The 16,485-nt window shown below is 60.1% G+C and overlaps 3 protein-coding genes across 3 annotated transcripts; 2 read left to right on the plus strand and 1 right to left on the minus strand.

Annotated features, from left to right (window-relative positions):
* Nucleotides 1-2,922: 2,922 nt before the first annotated feature.
* On the plus strand, nucleotides 2,923-4,976 carry LOC311428990 (uncharacterized protein). Its single transcript, XM_084540177.1, has 4 exons — nucleotides 2,923-3,293; nucleotides 3,420-3,469; nucleotides 4,077-4,132; nucleotides 4,248-4,976. Exons 1-4 carry the CDS (start codon nucleotides 3,274-3,276, stop codon nucleotides 4,680-4,682), a joined length of 561 nt encoding a protein of 186 aa, XP_084396303.1. The 5' UTR covers nucleotides 2,923-3,273; the 3' UTR covers nucleotides 4,683-4,976.
* Nucleotides 4,977-5,569: 593 nt separating this feature from the next.
* On the plus strand, nucleotides 5,570-10,501 carry LOC311428991 (uncharacterized protein). Its single transcript, XM_084540178.1, has 8 exons — nucleotides 5,570-6,006; nucleotides 6,902-7,761; nucleotides 8,483-8,560; nucleotides 8,655-8,766; nucleotides 8,845-8,990; nucleotides 9,771-9,847; nucleotides 9,943-10,016; nucleotides 10,120-10,501. The coding sequence occupies exons 1-8, from the start codon at nucleotides 5,898-5,900 to the stop codon at nucleotides 10,191-10,193; spliced, it is 1,530 nt and encodes a 509-aa protein (XP_084396304.1). The 5' UTR covers nucleotides 5,570-5,897; the 3' UTR covers nucleotides 10,194-10,501.
* A 1,143-nt stretch (nucleotides 10,502-11,644) lies between these two features.
* Nucleotides 11,645-15,174, minus strand: NAA10 (N-alpha-acetyltransferase 10, NatA catalytic subunit). The gene is made up of 8 exons (XM_084540171.1): nucleotides 15,063-15,174; nucleotides 14,058-14,156; nucleotides 13,888-13,946; nucleotides 13,718-13,763; nucleotides 12,441-12,556; nucleotides 12,308-12,352; nucleotides 12,109-12,193; nucleotides 11,645-11,986 (listed from the first exon to the last, which is right to left on the minus strand). Exons 1-8 carry the CDS (start codon nucleotides 15,081-15,083, stop codon nucleotides 11,756-11,758), a joined length of 702 nt encoding a protein of 233 aa, XP_084396297.1. The 5' UTR covers nucleotides 15,084-15,174; the 3' UTR covers nucleotides 11,645-11,755.
* Nucleotides 15,175-16,485: the final 1,311 nt, after the last annotated feature.

The raw sequence follows: 16,485 nt of genomic DNA on the forward strand, positions 1-16,485 counted from the left end.
CCTCCCAGTCCCTCCCAGCGCCTCCCAGTGCTCCCAGTTCCCCTCCCAGTGCCCCCCAGTCCGCGCCGGCGCCCCCTCCCAGTGCTCCCAGTGCTCCCAGTGCTCCCAGTGCTCCCAGTGCTCACGGGTCCCGGGCACCCGCCATGGCTCTGGGCGACACCGGGCGCCTCCGCCCCCGATTTATAGACGGGAAACCACAGCCCTGAGTCACGCGGGGGGGGGCCGGGGGGGCCCCCAAACCTAAAACGCGCCCCCCGGCTGCCCCCAAAACACCGAGAATTTGCCCCAAAATGCCGAGAAATCGCCCCGAAACGAGCGGGAACGGAGAGGCCGGAAACGGGGAAAAGAGCCCCAAAATGAACCCGTCCGCGGCACCCCGGGGGGGAATATCGGAAATGGGTGGTAACGAAAAGCCTAAAAATGGGGGAAAACGCCCCAAAATGGATGGTGAAACGGCGTGAGAGGGGCCGTAATCGGTAAAGAGCAAAAACGGTCCCCCAAAAAGCAAGAAAACGCCCCAAAATCGTGAGGAAAGACACCCCGAATCCGTCAAGGGGAAACACCCATCGAGAAACACCTCAAAACACGGGAAAATGACCCAAAATAGCCGGATCTAAAGGCCTTAAAAGGACTGCGGAGACGCACCCCAAAAAGGCAAGAAATGCCCCAAAATGGTTGGACGCAGACAGCCCAAAATGACCGAATTTTAAAAACCCAACTTGACCAGATCAAAATACCCCAAAACGCAAGGAATTGCCCCAAAAATAGTTGAATAAAGCTACATTTAAAAAAAAGGTATAAAACCAGCCCAAACTGGCCCGAAACAAACACCCCGAAACGGGTAGAAATGCCCAAAACAGTGAGGAAAAAAAACTCAAAAACAGTCATAGGAAAAGGCCCCGAATCGGTCAAAACCGCCCCAAAATGGCTGAGCGCAAACAGGCGGAAATGCAGGAAAAAGCCCCAAAACGGCCTTGTGTAAAACGCCAAAAAAAAGTCAACGTGAAGTTGTTCTAAAAACCGGAGAAAACGCCCCAAAACAACCAGGGAGAAAAACCTTAAAAAGGCCAAGCAGAAAGTTTCGGAAATTGCGAGAAATGCCCCAAAATGGCCACGGAGGTGCCCCAAAACCGCGCTGTTCCAACCCATCCCCGTTTTTCAAGCTCTCGATTCGAAGAAAACCAGCCAAAATCTCGCTAAAACGCCCCAAAACCTAAAAGCGTCGAAAAAAGGCCACGAAAAGCCGTGAAACGGCCCCAAAAAGGGCACCAAAACCACCTGAAACGCCCCAAATTCCCCCAAAGTGCTCCAAAAAGGGTTCGAGCCCTGGAAGCGCCCCCCCCCTCAATGATTTTTTCGGGGGGGGCTTTTTCCACCTGCGGGCCCTAATGAAAATTTCACCTTTTTGACCCAAATCTGCAGCTTTTCGACCCAAAATCGGCTCCTGTTTTTTTCGGAGCCCCCTCCCCAGTTTCGGGGTGCGGGGGGGGGGGGTCGGGGGTGGTTTCCCCTTTCCCCCCCCCTCGGGATTTCCCCAGCTTGGAGGCGAAACCACCCCAGGGAGCAGGAAATGGGGTGGGGGGGGGGGGCCCCAAGACCCCCCTCCCCGTCCCAAAATTGTGGGGGGGGGGGGGGCGCAGACCCCCAAATTCCCCCCCCCCCCCCCAAAAAAAACCCCCCACTCCACCGGCAGCGCCCCAAGCTCCCCAGCCCCACCGGGCACCCCCGCTTTTTATGGGGTGCCCCCCCCCCCCCAAAAAATGATGTCAGAAACCCTCCTCCTCCTTTGGGGGGGGGTCGTGGGGGCCCCCCCAAAAAAAAATCCTCCGCCCCCCCCCCCCTTAAAAATGGGGGGGGGGCCCGAGCGCCGCCCCAAACTTTCACTTTGTGGGTTTTTTTTTTTTTTGGGGGGGGTAAAGGGGGTGGGGACACCCCAATTTTTCTTGTTTTTTTTTTTTGGGGGGGCCCCAAAACCCCCCCCCCAAAGCCTGGGGGGGGGCACATAAAGGGTTAATCGCCCCCCCCCCCCACCGAATCCCAAGGGTTATAGGGCCCCCCCCCCCGCAGCATTTGGGGCCCCCCCTTCACCCCAAATCCCCCCTCAAGCACCCAAAAAATATTCTTTTTTTTTTTTGGGGGGGGGGGGGCACTTTTTTAACGCCCCCACCCCAAAAAAAAAGACTGGGAAATGACCCCAAATCCCCACCCCCCACCCTAAACCACCCCCATGGGGCACTTGGGGGGCACTGGGGGGGTCCCCACAGCCCCCCCCGGACACCCCCTTGAATGGGGGGGGGGCTTCAACCCCCCAAAAATCCCCCCCCCCCAAAAAAAACAGGGGTCCTACAACCCCCCCCCCCCCCCCCATGCACCCCATATAGCCCAGGCTAGGGACCCCAAGCCACGCCCCTTTTTCCCAAGCCACGCCCAGAAGACCTAAACCCCGCCCCCTCTCCACTAAACCCCGCCCCTTCCAACCTGCGCAGCGCTTCCCCAAGCCCCGCCCCCTCCTCCCCAAACCCCACCCCCCTCCTCCCTAAACCCCGCCCCCCTCCTCCAAAACCCCGCCCCCCTCCACCCCCACCCCGCCCCCGCCGCCTGCGCCGCGCTACCCCTCAAGCCCCGCCCCCCTCCTCCCCCAAAACCCCGCCCCCTCCTCCCCAAGCCCCGCCCCCCTCCCGCCATGGCCCGGCCGCCCGCCTCCGCCCCGGCTCCCCCCCCCCCCCTCCCCTTGGCCGGACTCCCGGCATGCCCCGCGCCGGGGGGGCCCCTCCCAAACGCCCCCCCCCCGCCCCCCCCACCCCCCCCCCTACCCCTCACCCCCCCCCCCCACCCTCCCCGCCCCCCCCCCCGGGGGCTTGGCACCCCCCCGAACCTGAGCCCCCCCCCCAAGCCTGGGGCCCTGGGGGGGGGGCTTGGCTCACGGAGGGGGGGGCCCTGGGTGCCGGGGGGGGGTCCTTGGGTGCCGGGGGGGGGGTCTTTGGGTCTCGGGGGGGGGGGCCCGAGCCCCCCGTGCCCCCCCCGGGGGGGGTCCCGCCGGGTGCTGTTCGCTGACGCCCCTGGGGTTGCCCCTCGCCCACCTCCGCCAGTATCAGCCCTGGCCCCCCCCGGGGGGGTGGGGGGGGCGGGGGGGTTGGGGGGGGCCCCCCCCGGGGTGCTGGAAGGGGCGGGGGGGTTGGGGGGGCCCCCCCCGGGGTGCTGGAAGCGGGGGGAGGTCAAGGGGGGGCAGGGCTGGGGGGGGGCCCGCGGGGGGGGCAGCACCCAGGGAGCTGGATGAGGCTGGGGCCAGGAAGGTAAGAGCCCCCCCCCCAAATTTAATGGGGGGGGGGGGTTTAAGGGGTGGGGGGGGCACTGGGGTGATGTGCAGTGACCCCCCCCTCCCCCTTTTTGTGTCCCCCCCCCCCAAAAAAAATAAATAGGCCGCAGGAGGCAGAGGAGGAGCAGCCCCCACCCCCCTGCTGCAGCGTGGGTAAGTAGTGCCCCCCCCCCGAATCATTTTGGGGGGTCGACCCCCCCATTTTGGGGGGTTGGACCCCCCCCAATTTGGGGTTTCGACCCCCCCAATTTGGGGCTTAACCCCCCCCAATTGGGGTTTTGAACCCCCCAATTTGGGGTACTGACCCCCCCATTTCGGGGTTCCGACCCCCCCAGTTTGGGGTTTTGACCCCCATATTTTGGGGTTTTGACCCCCCCAATTTGAGGTTTAACCCCCCCCAATTTGGGTTTTACCCCCCCCCCATTATAGGGGTCTGACCCCCAATTTGGGGTTTTGACCCCCCCATTTTGGGGTTTTGACCCCCCCAATTTGGGGTTTTAACCCCCCAATTTGGGGTTTAACCCCCCCATTTTGGAAGTCTGACCCCCCCATTTTGGGGCTCTGACCCCCTCATTTTGGGGTTTTGACCCCCCCAATTTGGGGTTTTGACCCCCCCCACTTTGGGTTTTAATCCCCCCATTTTGGGGTTTTCACCCCCCCAATTTGGTGTTTAACCCCCCCAATTTGGGGTTTTCACCCCCCAATTTGGGTTTTAACCCCCCCATTTTGTTTCCCCCCCCCTCTCTTTTCCCCCCCCCAGACCCTACCCCCGACCCTCCGCCGCTACCACCCCCCTCGGAAGCTGACCAGCCACAGGTGAGCGCCCCCCCCTTCCAAAACCAACCCCCCCCCCAACTTTTTAACCCCCCCTTAACCATTTGGGCCCCCCCCACCCCAAAAATTTTTTTTTTGCCCCCCCCCTTTTTAACAGGGTGCCGAGGAGGAGGCGGTGGCTCGGGAGCTGGAGCAGCTTTACCTCTCCCACCTCCGGCGCCTTCGTGGCGGGGGGGGGGGGGGGCCAGGAAACGACACCCTGGGGCCCCCCCCCGAAAATTTGCCCCCCCCCGCGCCCGAAAGGGGCCCCAACACCTCGCTGGCGGCCGAGATGGCGCGGCGTTACGAGGGGGGGTTCGGGGGCCGCCGCAGCCCCCCCGTGTTACGGGGCAGGGGGGGGCCGTTGGTGGGGGCTTTGGTGGTCCCTGCGAGGCCCCCCCCCGGCCGGGGGGGGGCACTGGGGGGGGCACTGAGGCGCTGCGGGGTGGTTTTGGCCTTGGCCGTGTTGGTGCCGGTGGCGTGCGGCGACGGGGGGGGGCCCACGGCGGCTTTGGCCTTGGGGATCTACTTGGCCTTGGCCTGGTTGACGTGAGGGGCGTGGGGGGGGGCACATAAAATGGGCCCCCCCCCCTTAAAAAAAAAAAAAAAAGGAAAAAAAGGGTCATTAAGTGTGGGGGGGGGCAGCATGGGGCACCCCCAGCATCACCGCATGAACCCCAATTTCTCATCCCCCCCCCCTGCCTTGTGGACGCCCCCCCCCCCAATTAAGACACGGCCCCCCCCCCAAAAAAAAATCATCACATTTGGGGGGGGGCTCGATAATTTTGTGCCCCCCCCCCCCCCGCCTCCATTTCGTGGCCTGGTGTAGATACAGCCCTGGAAACGCGCTTGCCCTGATTCCTTGTGGGATTTAGAGGGGGGGGGGGGGTTAAATTATTTTTTTTTGGGGGGGGGGGTGATGGCTGGGCTCCCCCCACCCCATTTTCAGCCCCCCCCCCTCCCCGTTTCTCTGTCGCAGCCGCTTCCTGCCCCCGGGGGAAGGTCCCTGCAAAGGTCACGGGCTGACAAACACCGGAGGGGGGGGGGCGGATTTATAACGCGGGGGGGGGCTGAAAATCGGGGTTGTGTTAAGGGGGGGGGGCTCTGCGGGTGGGGGGGGGGGCACCTGGGGAGGGAAGGACGGAAATTGGGGGTGGGGGGGGCAAATTGGGGTCCTCAGAGGCTTGGAGGGGAACTGGGGGGGGGGGGTCCTCAGATGCTTGAGGGAAAATAAGGCGGGGGGGGGACATAAATATAAGGGGGGGGCCCAGGCCTGTGTGTGAAATGGGGGGGGACGACGGGTGGGGGGCACAGACTGAGGCGGTGGGGGGGGGGGGCGCTGGCGGCCGCTTCAACTCACCGCGATGCAGCCCAACGGGGGGCCCCGCAACACACAGGGGGGGTCCCCTGGGTTTAATTTTTTTTTTTGGGGGGGGGGGGTCCGACCTTTTACATCCCCCCCCCAGTACTTGAGGCCTAGCTCCAGGGAGAGCGCGACCGCACGTCCGCCCCCTCCGGCGGCTCGGCCGCCACTGACGTGCTCACGTCACCGCGCCGCCCTCGCGCCGGCCGCACGTGCCCGGAGCCCGCACCGCGCATGCGCAACGAGCCCCCGCCTCTCCCCTGAGCCCGCCAAAGGGGGCACGTGACGCGGCGAGGCCACGCCCCCTCGCGGGCGGAAGTAGCCGCGCAGGGCGGGGGCGGTGAGGGCGCTCTCCCGGCTCGCCGGAGCCCGCCCGGCCCTGGAGCCGCCCCCGCCCCCGCCGCCATGAGCGGGGCCGGGGGGGAGCGGCCCCCGCCGCCGTCGTCTCCCCCCGCCAAGCTCCGCCGCTTGGATCCGCCCGCCGGGCCGGGCCTGGAGGCGTCACCCCCCGCCGGTAGGCCGCGGTGAGAGGGGCCGGCGCGCATGCGCCCTGAGGCGGGTTGGGGGGAGGGTCTGGAAACCGCTGGGGGGGGAGGCCTGGAAACTGCTGAGGGGGGTTGTGGGGGAGCCTGGAAACGGCCGTGAGGGGGGTGTGGGGGGCCTGGAGACCGCCATGGGATGAATGGGGGCTGTGGGAGCTGCTGGGGGATGAATGGGGGGGCCTGGAAACCGCCAGGGGATGAATGGGGGGGCCTGGAAACCACCATAGGGGGACTGGGGGGGGGGCTGGAAACTGCCATAGGAGAACGGGAGGGCCTAGAAACTGCCACGGGGGGGTTGGGGGGCTGGGAATTGCCAGGGAATGAATGGGGGGTCTGGAAACCACCATAGGGGGACTGGGGGGGGGCCTGGAAACCGCCATGGGAGGACTGGGGGGCCTGGAAATCAGCATGGGATGAATGGGAGGGCCTGGAAACCACCAGGGAATGAATGGGGGGCCTGGAAACGACCAAGTGATGAACGAAGTGGGGCGGGGGGGGGGCTGGAAACCACCATAGGGGGACTGGGCGGGGGGCTGGAAACCGCCATGGGGGACTGGGGGGCCTGGAAATCAGCATGGGATGAATGGGAGAGCCTGGAAACCGCCCTGTGATGAATGAGAGGGGGGCCTGGAAACCACCAGGTGGGGACTGGGATGGGGGGGGACTGGAAACCACCACAGGATGAACTGGGGGGGGGGCTGGAAACTGCCCTGGGATGAATTGGGGGGGGCAGGGTATTGTCAGGGGGAGTCTAGAAACCACCAAAGGACTGGGGGGGGGCAAGGAGGAAACCAGTAACATGGGGGGCCGGGAAACCAGCATTGGGGTTCTCTGGGGTCCTTGAAACTGCCATTTCTCCCATCCTAGGGAACCCAGAGAGCGCCAGCACGCCGGATGGGAGCCCGGAGAGGGGAAAATTGGGGCTGGAGGCCGGTGGTAGGTGTCAGGGGGGGCTGGAGACCGCCACTGGGAGATGCTGGGAGCAAAGCACAAACAGGAAGAGGAGGCTGGAGCCCAAGGGGGGCCTGGAGACCGCCATCGGCAGCTGCTCGGAGCAAAGCCCGAGTGGGAAAGGGAGGCCGGAGGCTAAGGGGCGCCTGGAAACCACCACCAGCAGCTGCTTGGAGCAAAGCACCAATGGGAAAAGGAGGCTGAGGCCCAAGGGGGGCCTGGAGACCGCCGCTGGCAGCGGCTCAGAGCAAAGCACGAGTGGGAAAAGGAGGCTGGAGGTCAAGGGGGGCCTGGAAACCACCAATGGCAGCGGCTCAGACCAAAACCCAAGTGGCAAAGGGAGGCCGGAGCCCAAAGGGAGGCTAGAGACCCCCGCCAGGAGCGAGAACGGAAGCCTGGAGCCCACCCCGGAGCCTGAGGGCAGCCTGGAAACCGCCACCACCCCTAAGGGAGGCCTGGAAACCGCCACCCCCGCCTGCCCGGAGCGGAACGGCGAGGCCAAGGGCCAGAAGAAGAGGCCAAACCCGGAGGATTGCGCCGTCATCTCGCTGGGCGAGGAGGAGGAGGAGGAGGAAGACGAGGAAGAGGAGGGGGACGAAGGGCCCGGCCGCTACCTGGCGGCGCTGGAGGCCGTGCAGCTGGAGCTGGAGGCCGTGGAGGAGGAGGCGGCGCGCGCCTTCCGCCGCCTCCGCGCCAAATTCGGGCTGCGCCGCCGGCCCCACCTGCAGCGCCGCAACCACCTCATCCAGCACATCCCGGGCTTCTGGGTCACCGCCGTATCCTTTTATTTATTATTTATATATTTTCTATATTTTCTATATTTCCTATATTTTATATTTTTATATATTTTTATATTTTTTATATTTTTTATATTTTTTATATTTATTTTTTCTATATTTTTATATTTTCTATATTTATATATTTTTATATATTTTATATTTTTATATTTATTTTTATATATTTTATATATATTTATATATTTTATATTATATTATATTTAATATATATTTATATTTTGTATTTATATATTTTTTATATTTTATATTTTATATAATTTATATATTATTATTTTTATATTTTTATATATTTTATATTATATATTATTATAATATATTATATTTAATATATATTTATCTTTTATATTTATATATTTTTATATTTTTATATTGTTTTTATATAATTTATATATTATTTTTATATATTTTTATATTTTTAAATATTTTATATATTTTATATTATATATTATTATATTATATTTAATATATTTTTATATTATATTTTTATATTATTTTATATAATTTACATATTTTTATATATTTTTATATATTTTATATTATTATAATATATATTATATTTAATATATATTTCTATTTTATCTTTATCTATTTTATATATTTTATATTATTTTATATATTTTTTTGGGGGGTGGGGGGGCTGTTATTTTGGTTAAAAACCTCGCCCTCCTGCTTCCCTTAACGCCCCCCCCTCCTCTCCCAGTTCCTCAACCACCCCCAGCTCTCGGCCATGATCAGCGACCGCGACGAGGACGCGCTGAGCTACATGACCGGCCTGCAGGTACCTGGGGGGGGGGATTTTAGGATTTGGGGACCCCCCCAAAATAAATTTGGACCCCCCCCAGCTTGGGATGATGCTCTGGGGGGTCTTGCAGGTGGAAGAATTCGGCCCCACCCGGCCTGGCTGCAGGATCAGGTTCTTTTTCTCCGTCAACCCCTACTTCCAAAACCACGTCGTGGCCAAGGAATTCGTGCGCGGCCCCTCCGGTGGGTGAGCTTGGGGTAAAAAACTCGGTTTTTGGGCTCGGGGGGGGTTGTTTTAGTGACCCCCCCCCCCCCCTGCAGGTCACCTGGTGTCCCACTCGACCCCAATCCGGTGGTGGCAGGGGCAGGACCCCCGGGGCCGGCCCCACAAGGGTCGCCCCCCTCCCCGCAGCTTCTTCGCCTGGTTCGGGGATCACAGCTTCCCCGCGGGGGATCGAGTGGCCGAGGTGAGCCCCAGTACGCTCCCAGTACCTCCCAGTATGCTCCCAGTATAGCCAGTACACCCCCAAGCACATCCCAGTACACCCAGTACACCTTCAAGCACAACCCAGTTCTCCCAGTGCTCTTCCCAGTGCTCCCCGTGCCCCCCAGCACCTCCCAGTGCCCCCCAGCACCTCCCAGTACCTCCCAGTAGCCCCTCCATCACCACCCCAGTGCTCCCAGTATGCTCCCAGCACTTCCCTGTGCTTCCCAGGACATCCCAGTATCTCCCAGTGGTCCCCGGTACCCTTTGGAACAGGGCTCAGGGCTTCTCCCAGCACCCTCCCCCTACTCCACAACTCCTTCAAAGCTATCCCAGTACTCCCAGTATTCTCCTTGCTCCATCCCAGTACCAGTTCTAACTCATCCCAGTGCTCCCAGTACCCTCCCAGAACATCCCAGTATGTCCCAGTGCTCTCAAACCCATGTATGGGCTCCTTCCTGTACCTAAACCCTGCCCCAGCACCCCCCAGTAGCCCTTTGAGGACATCCCAGTGCCCCCAGTACCCATCCCAGTGTTCCCAGTACCGTTCCCAGTACCCCTCCCAGTGCCCTCCCAGTACATCCCAGTGCTCCCCAGTCCTCTCTCAAATCCCTATTTGGGCTCCTTTCAGTATCTAAACCCTTCCTAGTGTCCCCCAGCACCTCCCAGTATGCCTTCGAGGACATCCCAGTGCCCCCAGTACCCCTCCCAGTGCCCCCAGTGCCTCCCAGCATCCCCCTGACCCCCCCATTTCCCCCCCCAGATCATCAAGGAGGAGCTGTGGCCGAACCCGCTGCCGTTCTACCTGCTGGATGAGGGCGCTGAGGCCCCCCCTGAAAGGTCAGCCTTTTGGGGGGGGTGAACAGATTTTTTTGGGGGGGGGGGGTGCTGGGGGACGGGACCCCAACACCGTGCCCCCCCACCCCACCCCACAGCGAGAGCGGGGAGGACAGCGTGGTGATCGTGGACGACGACGAGGACGTGCAGGAGATCCTCGATGATGGGGATGGTAAGAGACCCCCCCCCAAAAAAAAAAACCAACCCCAAATCCTCCTGCCCCCCCCAACCCAAAAAAGGGGGCTTCTGATGGTGCCCCCCCCCCTCTTTTCCAGGCAGTGGGGTGGAAGAAGTCGTGGTTGAGCCGCCCCAGGACAAACGGACGGAGCCCAAGGGGGACAAAGGATGAATTTGGGGGGGTCCAACCCCCCCAAAAAAATATCGTGGGTAAAAATCCCCCCAAAAAAACACATCTCAGGGTGTTTGGCAGCCTTGAACCCCCCCCCAAACCCCCCAATCTGAGGGGGGGGCTCAGTACTCCCCCCCCTTCTGAAGACCCCCCCCCTGCAATATTTTCCCCCTCCCCGCAGAGAGATTTTTGGGGAGGCTTCAGCGATTTTTGTACATTTTGCAGCGAAAATTTTTAAAAATTCCTTTTTTAAAAAAAAAAAAAAAATCTTAAATACTATAATAAATAAAAAAGATTTACAAACGGTGTCCCTCTGCCCCCAGTACCGCGTCCCCCCCCCCATATCCCCCCCCCCACCTCTAGGCCCAGCTCCGGAGCCTGCCGCGGCCGCGTACAGCTCCTCCCCGCACGGCCGCCGGAAGTAGAAATGAGCCACTTCCGCTTCCGGCAGCCCAAAGCAACCGCCTTCAGGACGCGCCGCCGCCAATCAGCGAGCGGGGTTGAGCCAAGCCACGCCCCCATGGCATAGAGGCCTCGCCCCGGTGCAGCCCGCAGCCTTGCCCCGCCTCCTGGCCAATCAGCGAGCGGGGGCGTGGCCACGAAGCCACGCCCCTTCACCCCCTGCCCTGGTCCCACGTGGGCTCCCCAAAGTTGCCCCAAACCCCACTAAATCCCCCCAAATCTCCCCCAAACACCCTTAAACCCCCCAAAGTCGCCCCAAACCTCCCTAAACCCACCCCAAAACACCCCAAAGCTCCACTAAACCTCCTGAAGCCAACCTAAACCCTCCAAAGTCACCCCAAAACGCCCTGAAAACCCCCAAAGTCACCCCAAAATGTCCCTAAATCCCCCATAAAAACCTCCAGCCATGCCAAAACGCCCCTAAACACCCCAAAATTGCCCTAATGTCCCTCCAAAATCCCCCTAATATCCCCCAGTCACCCCAAAGCCCCCCAATCTCCCCCAAAGTCACCCCAAAATGGCCTGAAACCTCTCCAATTACCCCAACCTCACCCAAAACTAACCCCAAACACCCCTAAAACTTCCCCAAACCCACCCCAAATTCCCTCTAAACCTCCTCAAAGCACCCTAAAATCCCCCTAAACTCCAAAACCCCACCCCTAATTCCCCCTAAATCCCCAAATTTCCCCAAAGCCCCCCTACAATGCCCCTAAACCCCTCCAATTGCCCCAACCTCACCCAAAGCTGCCCCCAAGCACCCGTAAAACCTCCCCAAAACACCCCAAAATCCCCCTAAACCCCCAAACCCACCCCAAATTCCCTCTAAACCTCCTCAAAGCACCCTAAAGTCCCCCTAAACTCCAAAAACCCACCCCAAATTCCCCCTAAATCCCCCAAACCCCCACCCCAAAATCCCCCTACACCCCCCAAACCCCACACCCCCCAAATAACCCCCCCCCAACTCCCCCAAAACTCCACAACAAACAAAAGCAGAGAAGGGAGAGCTTTATTCCCCCCCACCCCAACAAAAACGGGGTGGGATGGGGTCCCCCGTAGCCCCCCCTCACCCCAAATTTTTATTTTTTTTTGGGGGGGGGCCCCTACGAGGCGGAATCGGAGGCCTCGGAGCTGTCCTTGACGTCGGTGCTCTCGGTGGCCTCGCTCACCTCGCTCACGTCCTTGCTGTCGGCCCCGCTGTCCTCAGGGGGGGGCGCCCCGGGGGCGGCGGGGGGGCCCCCGCTTCCACAGCCCTCCCCCCCCCCCCGGGGGGGCTCACCGGGGCTGGGGGCTGCGGGGCGACCCCGCTCTTTCTGCTCCACTTGTTTCCGCAGCTGTGAGGACGAGAAAAAACAAGAAAAAAGGGTTTTTCGAGTGAAAAAAAGGGGAAATTTACCCCGCGTGCCCCCCCCCCAAGTGGATTTGGGGGTGTTTTTTATTAGGGGGGGGGTCCAACCTCGTCTGCCATCTGGGTGAGGTCCCGCTTCATGGCGTAGGCATCCTCGCCGTCGGCGTAATATTTGGGTTCCACCTCGCTGATCCTGGGGGGGGGCAGCACAGGGGGGGTTATTTTGGGGCTCCTCGTGCCCCCCCCTCAACTTTCAGCCCCCCCACCAGTTTGTTTATCCCCCCCCCCAGTTAAAACCAGCACTCACTGGAAGTTGAGGGTGTTGGAGTAGAGGTGCAGAGCCGCCCGGTTACTGCCAGAAAAATTAAAGAAATGGGGGGAAAAAATATGATTTAGGGGCCCCCCCCGGATCGTAAAAGGGGATTTGGGGGGGCCCCCACCTCTTGCGCACGTGCAGGGAGACGTATTTGGCGTTGAAGTTCTCGATCATGGCCCGCGACGCCTGGTCCATCAGCTTCTGCGCCAGCCCCAAACGCCGGTGGGAGCGCTTCACCGCCTGCGGGGGGGGGCCACGAGGGGTTTAGGGCACCCCAAAAGCTTTTCGGGACCCCCCCGAAGCTTGGCACCGCCAGGAGGAGTCCCCGAAATCGAGTGGAAGGCCACCAGATGAGGTGGGAGTGAACAGGCTCACAGGAGCCACCCAAAAACCCCACAAGAGCCCCCCAAAACCCACAAAATCCCCCCAAACCCCACAAAATCCCCCCTAAAAAACACTATACCCCCCAAAAAAACCACTATTCCCCCAAACAAGCAACTATATTCCCCCCCAAAACACCATAATATCCCCACAATACACCAAAAACCTCAATATTCCCCCAAAACCACACAACGTCCCCCCCAAAACCCCTAATAGCCTATAAAACCCCATTATATCCCCCCAAAACCCCTAATAGCACATAAAACCCCACTCTTTCCCCCCAAAACCCCGCAATATCCCCAAAAAGCCACTGTATCCTCCTAAAACCCTCAAAAAACACTGTAGTCCCAAAACCCCACAATATCCCCCAAAATAACCACTACAGTCCCCCAAAATTCCGTAATATCTCTAAAATAACCCCAAAAAAAGCCACTGTATCCCAAAAAAAAAATTCAGTATCCCCCCAAAACCCCATAACATCAAAAAAAAAACAATATAGCCCCCCAAACCCCCAATATCCCAAAAAAGTTTCCCAAAAACCCCACAATACCCCCAAAGAACCCCTCTATTCTCCCCAAACCCCACAATATCCCCAAATAGCCCCCAAAAAAGCCACTGTATCCCCAAAACCCCCCAATATTCCCCCCAAACCCCTCTATCCCCCCCCAAACCACACTATATTCTCCCCAAAACCCCCAAATATCCTCCTACTATCCTATAAACCTCCAAAAAGCCCCCAAAACCCCACAATATGCCCCCCAAAAAACACTACACCCCCAAAAACCCTACAAAATCCTCAAAAAGAGCCGCTATATTCCCTCAAAACACCACAACACCCCCAAAAACCCCATTGTATTCCCCCAAAAAATCACAATATCCCTCCCAACCGCCCCATATCACCCCAAAACCCCTTACACGGCCCCCCAAAAACACACTCATCCCCCCTTTTTTCCCCCAACACCCCAAAATTTCCCCCATATTTCTTCTTCCCCCCCCAAAAAAGACCCCAAAACCCCTTACCAGGGACGTGATGTGCCCGTGGGGAACATCATCGGGGTCTTCCTCCCTAAAACACAACGGGATGAGACACGGGGGGGGACCCTAAAACCTCTCAGCACCCCTTATTTTTTATCAGGACACCCCAAAAAGCGGCGGTGGGGGAGGACGGGGCCCCCCCGAGCCGCACTCACATCTTGGCCAGGACGTAGCCGACGATTTTCCCATTTTCGTCCTCGGCGATGTAGGAAAGCTGCAAAAAAAAGGGGGAAAAAGGGTTTTAGGATCGAGTCCCGGGGTTTAGGGTTGGTTTGGGGAATTGGGGGGTTCCCCCGGAGCACCCATGGGTGCTGGGGGGGGGTACCTGGGGCCAGGAGAGGCCGTGGTAGAAGTAATATTTCATCTGGTAGTTTTCGGGCAGGCACAGGAGGTTGCAGTGCTGCATGTTCATCAGGTCCTCGGGCTGCGGGGTGGGGAGGGTGAACCCCAAAAAGGGGTGAGGGGGACCCCAAAACGGCCCCGGAGCCGCCCCATGTGGGTACGGGGTGCTGGGGGGTGGCTCAGGTCCTCGACTGCTTTTCAGGACCTCGATGTTTGGTTCCAAGACCCCAATTCCATGGTCAGAGTCCCCCCCAGGACCCCAATATCCGCCCCCAGGACCCCAATATCTGCCCCCAGGACCCCAATATCTGCCCCTGAGAGCCCTCCCAGGACCTCAGTTCCCCTCTATGGACCCCAAATGCCCCCTCAATACCCCCCCCAAACCCCAATGTCCCCCTCAGAGCCCTTCCAAGACCCTAATTCTCCTCCAGGCCCCCAAATGCCCCCCCAGCACCCCAAATCCCCCCTCAGTGCCCACTTAGGACCCCAGTGTTACCCTCCAGAACCCCAACGTCCCCCTCAGAGCCCTCCCATGACCCCAAAACCCCCCTCAGTGCCCCATTAGGACCCCAATGTCCCCCCTTAGGACCCCAGTGTTACCCTCCAGAACCCCAACGTCCCCCTCAGAGCCCTTCCAGCACCCTAATTCCCCTCTAGGACCCCAATATTCCCCTTCCATGACCCCAAAACCCCCCTCAGTGCCCCCTTAGGACCCCAATATCCCCCTCAGACCCCTCCCAACACCCTAACTCCCCTCCAGGCCCCCAACATCGCCCCCCCATGACCCCAAAAACTCCCTCCAGGCCCCCAAATGCCCCCCCAGCACCCCAAAATCCCCCCTCAGCGCCCCCCTAGGCCCCTCCAGGCCCCTTTAACCCCTCCCGGCTCCCCCCTCACCTCCCTCCCGGCCTCCCCTCGGAACCCGGCGACCCCCTCCCGGTTCTCCCCGGTGCCCAACGACCCCTCCCGACCCTCCCCAGCCGCCCACCCGCGCGTTTCGGATGTTCATGGTCGCGGCCGCCCCGGCGGCTCCGTCGCCGCCTCCCTCCCCGCCGCCGCCGCCGCTCTCCCTCTCCCTCGCCTCAGGCGCCGCTTCCGGCGGAAGAACGCGCGGCGACCAATCAGCGCTCGGAGAGCCTCGCTAAATCCCGCCCTCCCGGCTGTGCATTGCGGTTGGGCTCTCCTCCTGCCCCGCGCTGTGCAGACAGCCTCGCTAGCCAATCAGCGAGCGTGATGAAGGCTAACCCCGCCCTCCCCGCTTCTCCTTAGCCAATCAGGGGCTGGCTAAGCAACAGCGAGGCGCGCCCACCGCGTGCCCGCCGGCGACCAATCACGACCGCAGTTCCCGCTGGGGGGCGTGCCCCGCCCACCACCACCCTCTTACCCAATCACGCCCGGGGGCAGAGCGGATTGGCGTGCGCGCGAGCCAATAGGGAACGAGAGGAGGCGGGGCAGACACGCTTTATTGATATGGGGGCGGCCGGGCCATGACCCCATGAAGGAGGGGGGAGATTTTGGGGTCCCCCTGCTCTGGGGGTCCCCAGGGGGGTCCCCGCTTTTTGGGGTGCCCCCATGGTGTCCGTACCCCCAGGGGGACCCCACTTTGGGGGATCCCCGCTCCGTGGATACCCCCCAGGGGGCCCTATTTGGGGGGTCCCCTTTTTGGGGTGCCCCCATTTTGGGGTGTCCCCCCCAGGGGACCCTTTTTTGGGGTGACCCCGGTGACCCTAAACCCCCAGGGGGTCCCCTCGAGTGTGTCTGTACCCCTTGGGGTCTCCCATTTTTGGGGAGTCCCCGTGTACCCCCATGGGACATCATTTTGGGGTGACCCCCCTTTTGGGGTCCCCCCATTTTGGGGTGACTCAATTTTGGGGTGTCCCCCCCTTTTTGGGGTGTCCCCTTTCTGTCTCCCCAGGGGGCCCCCATTTCGGGGTGTCCCCAGACCACGTGTACCCAGAGTCCCCATTATGGGGTGACCCTCTTCTAGGGGTACCCCCATTTCGGGGTGTCCCCCATTTTTGGGGTCTCCCCTATTTTTGGGGTGTCCCCGGTATGTCTGTACCCCATGGGATCCCATTTTGGGGTGTAACTGTTTTGGGGTGTCCCCATTCCAGCTGTACCCCCAAGAGGTCCCCTTTTTGGGGTGCCCCCTTTTTAGGGTACCCCCTTTTTGGGGTGTCCCCAGCCTGTGCATACCCCCAAGAGGGGCCCCCAATTTTCGGGGTGCCCCTACTGTGTCTGTACCCCCTGGGGGACCCCATTTAGGGTCCCCTTTGTGCGTGTACCCCCATAGGGACCCCATTTTAGGGTGTCCTCTGTCCCTTTATACCCCCAGGAGGCCCCATTTTGGGGTCCCCATTCCCTCTACACCCCCAAAGGGGGGTCTCCAATTTTTGGGGTGACCCTCGTGG

Source organism: Aythya ferina, assembly GCF_964211825.1.
Source record: "Aythya ferina genome assembly, contig: HAP1_SCAFFOLD_231, whole genome shotgun sequence".
In the NCBI taxonomy this organism is placed as follows: Eukaryota; Metazoa; Chordata; class Aves; order Anseriformes; family Anatidae; genus Aythya; species Aythya ferina.

Coding starts and splice junctions, on each gene's coding strand:
- LOC311428990 (XM_084540177.1), top strand. CDS start 3,274: ATGAGGCTGGGGCCAGGAAG. Junction 3,294..3,419: donor ATGAGGCTGGGGCCAGGAAG/GTAAGAGCCCCC, acceptor AAAAATAAATAG/GCCGCAGGAGGCAGAGGAGG. Junction 4,133..4,247: donor CGGAAGCTGACCAGCCACAG/GTGAGCGCCCCC, acceptor CCTTTTTAACAG/GGTGCCGAGGAGGAGGCGGT.
- LOC311428991 (XM_084540178.1), top strand. CDS start 5,898: ATGAGCGGGGCCGGGGGGGAGCGGCCCCCGCCGCCGTCGTCTCCCCCC. Junction 8,561..8,654: donor GCTACATGACCGGCCTGCAG/GTACCTGGGGGG, acceptor GGGGTCTTGCAG/GTGGAAGAATTCGGCCCCAC. Junction 10,017..10,119: donor GATCCTCGATGATGGGGATG/GTAAGAGACCCC, acceptor CCTCTTTTCCAG/GCAGTGGGGTGGAAGAAGTC.
- NAA10 (XM_084540171.1), bottom strand. CDS start 15,083: ATGAACATCCGAAACGCGCGG. Junction 13,947..14,057: donor ACGGCCTCTCCTGGCCCCAG/GTACCCCCCCCC, acceptor TTTTTTTTGCAG/CTTTCCTACATCGCCGAGGA. Junction 12,353..12,440: donor TCCCTGCACGTGCGCAAGAG/GTGGGGGCCCCC, acceptor TTTTTCTGGCAG/TAACCGGGCGGCTCTGCACC.